This window comes from Acanthochromis polyacanthus, chromosome 14, assembly GCF_021347895.1.
Source record: "Acanthochromis polyacanthus isolate Apoly-LR-REF ecotype Palm Island chromosome 14, KAUST_Apoly_ChrSc, whole genome shotgun sequence".
Lineage (NCBI taxonomy): Eukaryota > Metazoa > Chordata > Actinopteri > Pomacentridae > Acanthochromis > Acanthochromis polyacanthus.
The window spans coordinates 5,118,221-5,128,108 of record NC_067126.1 but is presented as its reverse complement, the minus strand read 5'-3'; the positions used below and the strand labels follow the sequence as shown (position 1 = coordinate 5,128,108).

The 9,888-nt window shown below is 40.6% G+C and overlaps 1 protein-coding gene across 1 annotated transcript; it reads left to right on the top strand.

Moving 5' to 3' along the window:
• The first annotated feature begins 3,054 nt into the window (after nt 1-3,054).
• On the top strand, nt 3,055-5,596 carry LOC110961550 (trace amine-associated receptor 13c-like). The gene is made up of 2 exons (XM_022209210.2): nt 3,055-3,224; nt 4,780-5,596. The coding sequence occupies exons 1-2, from the start codon at nt 3,055-3,057 to the stop codon at nt 5,594-5,596; spliced, it is 987 nt and encodes a 328-aa protein (XP_022064902.2).
• The last annotated feature ends 4,292 nt before the right edge of the window (nt 5,597-9,888 follow it).

The following is a 9,888-nucleotide window of genomic DNA, read 5'->3' as shown; positions in this document are numbered from 1 at the left end:
TTAGGGTCATTATCACTCACTGTGGGGTCATTGTTACTCATTGTGGGGTAATTATCACTCACTGTGGGGTCATTATTACTCCCCATAAGGTCATTATCAATCACTGCGGGGTCATTATTACTAACTGTGGGGTCATTGTTACTCATTGTGGGGTCATTATCACTCACTGAGGGGTCATTATCACTCACTGTGGGGTCATTATTACTCATTATGGGGTCATTGTTACTCACTGTGGGGTCATTTTCACTCACTGTGGGGTCATTATCACTCACTGTGGGGTCATTATCACTCACTGTGGGGTCATTATCACTCACTGTGGGGTCATTGTCACTCATTGTGGGGTCATTATCACTCACTGAGGGGTCATTATCACTCACTGTGGGGTCATTATTACTCACCGTGGGGTCATTTTCACTCACTGTGGGGTCATTATCACTCACTGTGGGGTCATTATCACTCACTGTGGGGTCATTATTACTCATTGTGGGGTCATTGTTACTCACTGTGGGGTCATTTTCACTCACTGTGGGGTCATTATTACTCACTTTAGGGTCATTATCACTCACTGTGGGCTCATGTCCATCATTGACAATGAGTAAATTCTCAAATGTCTAAGTTCATGTTTTATTCAATCTTATTGTATTCCATTTGTGCCTCATTTTTGTTGTTTCATATCTTGTTTTGTTTATTTTTTGTCTTGTTTTACTTGTTCTGCTTAGTTTGGCATTTAGTTTTTTAATGTTGTGTCTCTTTTGGGTCGTTTTTTCTCCCCCTCTTGAGTTTCCAATGATTCGTATAACCCTAAATTTAATGAAACACACAGTGAAACACAATAAGCAATCATGTATTTTGGTTCTTTCATTAATTTATTAAAGATCTTCTCAAAATATTATAAAATCTACTGGGTCAAAAATATGCATACAACAACTTCAATTATCAGTTTTGGTAACGTATAAAATTGTGTTAATCAAATTTTCTTAGATCCATGGCCTCTTAACTTCTCCCGAGTGATTACGATTGACTACAGCTGCTGACTCCTCTGATCCAGTTTAAATAGAACCCATTAGATCTACTCATTAGACTTAAATTCTACAGTAGGAAAGTCTGAGGAGATCGGCAAACATCTGAAGAAGCAAAACATTAACTTGAACAAGTCAGAAAGTCACTTGGAGCCGTTTCAAAACAGCCTCAGATCCAGAATCATCTGTTTGTCAGAATAAAGTTCATGGTCCTGTTGTGTTGCTGCCACCATCAGGAAGAAAACACAAACTACCACCTGCTGCTGAGAGACGATTGGTCAGGATGGTCAAGAGTCAACCAAGAATCATCAGAAAGCAGGTCTGAATGAATGAGAAGCTGCTGGAACACAGCTGTCAGTTTCCACAGGGTTTTAGAGGATCCATGAAGAAGGAAGTTCTTCCTCCAGAAGCAGAACCTTAACGCTCCACTCAAGTCTGCTGCTGATCACATGGACAAAGACCTTCTGGAGGAAAGTTCTGCGGTCAGATGGAAGAAAACCTGAAGGTGAGGCCTTTAACCTCAAGAACACCAAACCTACCATCAAGCATGGAGGTGGCCGTATCATGCTCTGGGGCTTTCTAGAAGAGCTTCTGGACTGGTCTCAGACTGGATGTTGGACTGATTCTGGACTGTCTTAGGACTGGTTCGTGTTTGGTTCCAGTCTTGGTTCTCCTGGTTTTGGATGTGATTTAAAGTTGGTTTAGGATTCATTTTACTCTGGATCTGGTCCTGGATGAGGACTGGTTTTAGAAGGTCTTGAATGTCCTGGTTATTTGTTTTAACCCTAGGAGCACCAAATCTACCATCAAGCAGGGCTTTCTAGAAGTGATGTTGGACTGGGGTCAGACTGTATATTGGACTGGTTTTGGACGTAATTTAATTTTGGCTCAAGATTTATTTTACTCTGGCTCTGGTCCTGGATGAGCACTGTTTTTTGTCTTTGGCTTTTTTCTGGTAGTAGTTTTGGTTTGGTTTTGGTCCCAATATTGTACTGGGTTTATTTTTTACTTTTTTAGGATTGGTTTCAGACTGTATTTTAGCTGGTTCTGAATATTTTTGGACTGGTTTAGATTTGATTTTGGTTTTGATTTTAGACAGTTTTAGGACTGGTTTCAGACTCTCTTGGGCGGGTCTTCTTTTATTCCAAAAACACCAAACCTACCATCAAGCATGGTGGTGGCAGTATCATGCTCTGTGGAACTGGAGCTTCACACAAAGTAAATGGAATAATGAAGAAGGAGGATCAGAATCAGAATCAGAATCAGAATTACTTTATTCATCCCCAAAGGGAAGTTCAGTTGTCAGGGTTCTTATCTGTTTATCATCTCCATATTCTTCAGGAAAACCTAAAACCATCAGCAGAAGGTTGATCTTGGATACAGTTGGACGTTTCAACAAGACAATGAGTCCAAACACACATCAGACGTGGTAAAGAAATGGTTCCATTAGGATAGAATGAAGGTTCTAGACTGGTCTCCCCAAAGTCCTGACTTAAACCATCAAGAACCTGTAGACTGATGAAGAAACAAGTCTGAGTCAGAAAGACGACAAGTTTAGTTGAACTGAACCAATTCTGTCCAGAGGAGTCAAAGAGAAACCAGAAGATGGAAACCAGAAGAACAGAACTGAGGAGAAAATTGACAAATTTCACCAAATATGAACATTTCTATTTCTGTATTTATATGTTTATTCAGAGGAGTCAGCAGCTGTAGTCGACTGGAATCACTCAGGAGAGGTTAAGAGGTCATGAAACTAAGAAAATTAGATTAACACAACTTTGTACATCAGTATAATTGATTATTCAAGTTGCTGTATGTGTATTTTTGACATAGAAGATCCCCAGAAGACCTTTAATATTCATGATTAGTGATTTTTTATTAATTTTTTGTGCTTGACAACGATTTGTGTGTCAGTAATTCTGTCATGGAAAATTCTGATTTTCCATCTGAGTGAACCTCCCTCTGCTGACGGTGGAGGAGAGTTAGGAGGTTCAAGGTATAAAGGGCCTGCAGAGATGTGCCTCTTCTCTCTGTGATGATGGAGGAGGAGGTGGAACTCTGCTTCCCTCAGCTGCTCAACTCCTCCTGCAAGAAGCCGAAGCGTCCTCAGCTGGAGCTGGTGGCGACGTTCATGGTCCTGTCCTCCATCACGCTGCTCACCACCACCCTCAACCTGCTGGTCATCATCTCCATCTCACACTTCAAGTACGCTGATGCAGGTTTAAATGAAAAAAACTGCAAATTTAACTCATGAGTGATTCTGCTTCAGGTTAAACTTAAGCTGCTGCCCCTTGAGCTGATGTTTCTGCAGGTTTATATGATGTTTCTGCAGCTTTAAATTATGTTTCTATAGGTTTAAGTGATGCTGCTGTGAGGTAAAATGATACAGCTTTACAATTACTTCATGAAGCTGAAGCTGCTAAAGGTTTAAGTCATGCAGTTGATGTTTCTGCATGTTTACATGATGTTTCCACAGGCTTAACTGAAGCTGCAGCCCATTTAACAGATGTTTCTGCTGATTTACCTGGTAAAGCGGCAAATTTAACTCATGAAATTTATGTTTCTGCAGGATAAACTGAAGCTGTAGCCCGTTTAACTGATGCTGCTGTAGGTTTAATGGATGTTGATTCAAGGTAAAATGATAAAAATTGTACATATAATTAATGAAACTATTGCTGCAGCCCGTTTAACTGATGTTTCTAAAGGTTTAACTGGTGCTGCTGCAGGTTTATATGATGTTTCCGTAAGTTTAACCGATATTTTCAGAGGTTTACGAGATGCTGCTGCAGGTTTAACTGATAAACCTGCCAATTAATTTATGATTTTTTTTTTGCTGTAGGTTTAACTGAAGCTGCAGCCCATTTAACTGAGGCTTCTACAGGTTTAACTGGTGCTGCTGCAGGTTTATGTGGTGTTTGCAAATCTTTTAATGATGCTGCTGCAGGTTCAACTGATAGAGCTGTAAATTTAGTGAATAAAATTGATGTTTCTGCAAGTTAGACTGAAGCTGCTCTGAGGAAAATGTTAAAGCTGTAAATTTAACTCATGAAACTGATTCTACTGCAGGTTTAAATGCTGCTGCTTCAGATTTAACTGATGAAGCTGCAGGTTTAAGTGATTGTGATGCAGGTTTGATTGATAAAGCTGCAAATGAACCAACGGAATTGTTTCTGCTGCAGGTTTAAGTCATGCTACCGATGTTTCTGCACATTTAACCGATGTCTCCTCAGGTTGAACTGGTGTTTCTTCAGGTTTAACCAACATTTTCACAGATTTATATGATGCTGATGCAGGTTTAACTGATAAAGTTGCAAATTTAACTCATGAAATTTAGATTTCTGCAGGATAAACTGAAGCTGCAGACTATTTAACTGATGCTTCTGCAGGTTTATGTGATGTTTCTTCACATTTGAGTTAAGTTTCCACAGGTTTAACTGGTGCTGCTGCAAGTTTGACTGATAAAGCTGCAAACTTAGCGAATTAAATTGATGTTTGTGCAAGTTAAACTGAAGCTGCTGTGCGGGAAAATGATAAAGCTGTAAATTTAATAAATGAAACTGGTTCTTCTGCTGGTTTGACTGATGTTTCTACAGGTTTAACTGGTTCTGCTGCTGGTTTGACTGATGTTTCTACAGGTTTAACTGGTTCTGCTGCTGGTTTGACTGATGTTTCTACAGGTTTAACTGGTTATCTTGCAGGTTTTAGTGATTCTGCTCCTTGTTGCTGCTGTTCTATAAAACTTTCTCCCCCTCCTCTGCAGGCAGCTCCACACTCCCACCAACCTCCTGCTGCTCTCTCTGGCCCTCTCCGACTTCTTCGTGGGCATCTTCACGTCTTTCCAGATGCTGCTCATCGATGGCTGCTGGTACCTGGGTGACTTCATGTGCGTGCTGTACCAGTACCTGTCCTACATCGTCACGTCGGCCTCCATAGGGACCATGGTGATGATCTCGGTGGACCGCTACGTGGCCATCTGCGACCCCCTTCGCTACACCGTCAAGGTCACCTACAGGAGGGTGCAGCTGTCGGTGTCGGTCTGCTGGATCTTCTCCGTGGTGCTGCAGACTTTGCTGCTGTGGAGGAACCTGGAGCATCCCGGCAGGTTCATCTCCTGCTCCGGTGAATGCGTGGTGGGCTTAGACTACGTTTCCGGCCTGCTGGACATCCTGCTGTCCTTCATCGGGCCTGTTGCCGTCATCGTGCTCCTGTATCTGAGGGTGTTCGTGGTGGCAGCGTCTCAGGCCAGAGCCATGAGGTCCCACGTGGCCTCGGTGACGCTGCAGGGCTCGGTGACGGTGACGGTGAGAAAGTCTGAGATGAAGGCGGCCAGGACTCTGGGCGTGGTGGTGGTGGTGTTCCTCATCTGTCTCTGCCCTTACTTCTGCGTTACCCTCACAGGGCAGGACGCTCTGCTCAACCCGTCATCCGTGGCCTTTGTCACCTGTCTGTTCTACTTCAACTCCTGCCTCAACCCCATCATCTACGCCTTCCTCTACCCCTGGTTCAAGAAGTGTCTCCGGCTCATCGTCACGCTTCAGATCCTGCAGCCCGACTCCAGCGAGGCCAACATACTGTAGAGACACCGCGCTTTGCATCCGCTGGCATTATAGGAAAGTTTATAATCTTTAGTATAGTGGACGTTAGTGTTAGCATTGTGTCTTAACCCGCCTGTTGTTCTCATTTACGGGCACCAAAAAATATTATTTCCTTGTCTGAAAAATTCAGCAAAAAAATCCCCCAAATTTCTGAATATTTTCAAAACCTTCAGGGAGAAAATTCTAATAATTCCTTAAAAATTTCCCTTGACAGTTTCATTAAAAAAACAATAAATGTGGCAAGAAAATTCTTGCAAATATTTTCAAAAAATGAGTAAAAATCTTCCAAAAAATCCTAAAAATATCTATAGTGATTCCATACATATCAGTCAAACTTCTAATATTTTCTTTAAGAACATTCACATAAAAATCAACCAAAATCCAGTGAATTTTGCTGGATTTTGGTTGATTTTTTGTGAGTGTTCTTAAGAAACATTTTTAATATTTCTTTTTTTCCACCAAAAAATGTTCAAAGATTTCCATAAAATGTTGAAAATGTGGACATCAGAAGTTCCACTGTGAAAATATTGTTTTTCTCCACATTTTCAAACTTTAAAACGATTCAATTTGACCCGCAGGACGACATGAGGGTTAACTCTGATGTCTCCCTTCAGATTCTGCAGATCAGGTTTGCACCAAACATAAAAACTTGCTTCTCTTTTCCTTTGGAGACACAGTTTTTACAACATCTTCCTTTCAGAGCTTGTTTTAATGTCATTTTGCTGCACATTTGAGTTAATTATCTTTTTTTTCTGCTCCTGTCTGGCTCAGAAAGTCTCTTAAAGTCATCAGATTCTTTTCCTTCATTGCATCCACAAACATTAAAATCTTTAGTATTGTCAACGTTAGCAAGAAATACAATTAGTTTGTTCAGCGTCTTATTTTGAAAACATTATTTTAAATTTTATTGCATATTTGTGTTAGTTTGCCTTTTTCTAGCCATGAATGGATCAGAAAGTGTCTTTAATTCTTCAGATTCTGCAGATTCAGTTTGAACAAAACATGAAAACCTGCTTCTTTTTTCCTTTGGAGCCACAGTTTTTCCAATAACTGCCTTGCGGAGCTTGCTTTAATGTGATATTTGTGAGTTATCTTGCTTTTTTCTGCCCGTGTAGGGTTCAGAAAGTGTCTTGAATTAATTATCACTCCTAAGATCCTGCAGCCTGAATCCAGTTTGCACAAAACATAAAATCACGCTTTTCTTTTCCTTCATTGCATCCACTAAGATTAGAGGCAATGCAACAGTTTGCAATCTTTAATACTGTGGACATTTGCAGGAAATGTGATGAGTATATGCAATATCTTATTTTGGAAATGTACATTGATTTAAATTTTGTTGTAGATGTGCAATAATTTGCCTTTTTCTATCCATGGGCAGTTCAGAAAGGGTCTTAAATTCTTCAGATTCTGCAAATCCAGTTTGAACAAATCATGAAATCACATTTTTTCCCCCTTTGGAGCCACAGTTTTTACAATATCTTCCTTTCTGGGATTTGTTTTAATGTGATTTCTGCTGCAGATTTGAATAATTTGCATGTTTTTCTGCCCCTGTATAGCTCAGAAAATGTCTTGAATTCTTCAGATTCTGCAAATCCAGTTTGCACAAAACATGAAATCATGCTTTTCTGTTCCTTCACTGCATCCACTACCATTAATAATCAATACAGCAGTTTTTTTATCTTTAATATTGAGGAGTTTATCATGTATCTTACCTCCAAAACATCTATGAATGTAAGCTTTGTTGCAGATTTCTGTTAATTTCCTTTTTTTCTTGTTTTTTTTGTCCTTGTAAATTTCAGAAAGTGTTTAAACATGAAAACCTTCTTCTTACTTCCTTTACTGCCACAGTTTTTCAGCTTTTTACTTTCAGATCATATTGAAATCTGATTTTTCACTGCAAGCTTTACATCTTATATATATATATATATATGTATATATATATATATATATATATACACACACACACACAGTGGGTACGGAAAGTATTCAGACCCCTTGAAATGTTTCACTCTGTGTCATTGCAGCCATTTGCCAAAATCAAAAAAGTTCATTTTATTTCTCATTAATGTACACTCAGCACCCCATCTTGACAGAAAAAAACAGAAATGTAGAAAATTTTACAAATTTATCAAAAAAGAAAAACTGAACTATCACATGGTCAGAAGTATTCAGACTCTGTGCTCAGTATTGAGTAGAAGCTCCTTTTCAGCTCGTACAGCCATGAGTCTTCTAGGGAATGATGCAACAAGTCTTTCACACCTGGATTTGGGGATCCTCTGCCATTCTTCCTTGCAGATCCTCTCCAGTTCTGTCAGGTTGGATGGTGAACGTTGGTGGACAGACATTCTGAGGTCTCTCCAGAGATGCTCAATTGGGTTTAGGTCAGGGCTCTGGCTGGGCCAGTCAAGAACGGTCACAGAGTTGTTCTGATCCACTCCTTTGTTATTTTAGCTGTGTGCTTAGGGTCATTGTCCTGTTGAAAGGTGAACCTTCGACCCAGTCTGAGGTCCTGAGCACTCTGGAAAAGGTTTTCCTCCAGGATATCTCTGTACTTGGCCACATTCATCCTTCCTTCAACTGCAACCAGTCGTCCTGTCCCTGCAGCTGAAAAACACCCCCCCACAACATGATGCTCCCACCACCATGTTTCACTGTAGGGATTGTATTGGGCAGGTGATGAGCAGTGCCTGCTTTTCTTCACACATACCGCTTAGAATTAACACCAAGAAGTTCAATCTTGGTCTCATCAGACCAGAGAATCTTATTCCTCATAGTCTGGGAGTCCTTCATGTGTTTTTTCAAACTCTATGCGGCTTTCATGTGTCTTGCACTGAGGAGAGGCTTCCGTCGGGTCACTCTGCCATAAAGCCCCGACTGGTGGAGGGCTGCAGTGACAGTTGACTTTGTGGAACTTTCTCCTATCTTCTGACTGCATCTCTGGAGCTCAGCCACAGTGATCTTTGGGTTCTTCTTTACCTCTCTCACCAAGGCTCTTCTCCTTCCATTGCTCAGTTTGACTGGACGGCCAGGTCTAGGAAGAGTTGTGGTCGTCCCAAACTTCTTCCATTGGAGGATTATGGAGGCCACTGTGCTCTGAGGAACCTTGAGTGCTGCAGAAGTTCTTTTGTAACCTTGTCCAGATCTGTGCCTTGCCACAATTCTGTCTCTGAGCTCCTTGGGCAGTTCCTTCCACCTCATGATTCTCATTTGCTCTGACATGCACTGTGAGCTGTAAGGTCTGATATAGACAGGTGTGTGCCTTTCCTAATCAAGTCTGAATACTTCTGACCATGTGATATTTCAGTTTTTCTTTATAATAAATTTGCAAAAATTTCTACATTTCTGTTTTTTTCTGTCAATGTAATGTTAATGTAGGGTGACCATACGTCCTCTTTTGCCCGGACATGTCCTCCTTTGAGAGGCTGTCCGGCCTGTCCGGCCGGCGTTTATAAAGTCCTTCAAATGTCCGGGTTTTTGATCTTGCCTACCTTGAGCACGTCACAGACCAGTGTATTTATCATTCACGTTGAATGGTTCCTTTGGAAACACGCTCTGAGAGGCGGAGTTTGAGCCGAACCCCGGACCGTGTATTAATCATTCACAAAGCAGTACAGAGGCGCTCCACACTCACTCACTCCTCGCAGGCTGACAGGCAGGTAGACACACTGCGAGAGAACACTCGAACAGAAAGAAAATGCCGAAACGCAAATGTCATTTCACTGATGAAATGCGAAAAAAGTACCCCTGTTTTCGTCCGGGTCGTGTCAAATGGGAGGCAGAATGTACAGTCTGCAAAGCTGGGACTTATGTCTCTGTAGCTAATAAGAAAAGGAAAAAGAAGGAAAAAAGGACTGTTGACTTGAGGCATTATTTCTATATTTTTTTCATTTGCCATTAGACACATTATTTTGAAGAATGGGCTAACTGAACATTGAAGAATAGGCTCCCTCTCTTTTTTCTTTTTGTTTAATATTTTGAGGCATTATTTCTATTTTTACATAATTGATAATTGGGAGGTTATTTTGAAGAATGGTACTCTACCTCACTTTTCCTAACTCAGGTGTAAGTGTCAGACTTAAGAGAGACGATTATTTCTTATTTTGTTAAACATCTGAATACCTGTGTTCCTACACAACTTGAGTCAATAACTATTAAAGACTAGAGCATGCCATATTTGTATGTGACTGATTATATTGTTTAGGAGAATTGCTTTAAATTAATAATTAATCATAAAGCAACTGTTTGTGAGTGTTTTGGGCTATTTTTCTGTATAT

Excerpts from the sequence above, each read along its gene's own strand:
- LOC110961550 (XM_022209210.2), top strand. The coding sequence starts at position 3,055 with ATGATGGAGGAGGAGGTGGAACTCTGCTTCCCTCAGCTGCTCAACTCC. Across the intron at positions 3,225-4,779 it reads ATCTCCATCTCACACTTCAA|GCAGCTCCACACTCCCACCA; the intron begins GTACGCTGATGC and ends CCTCCTCTGCAG.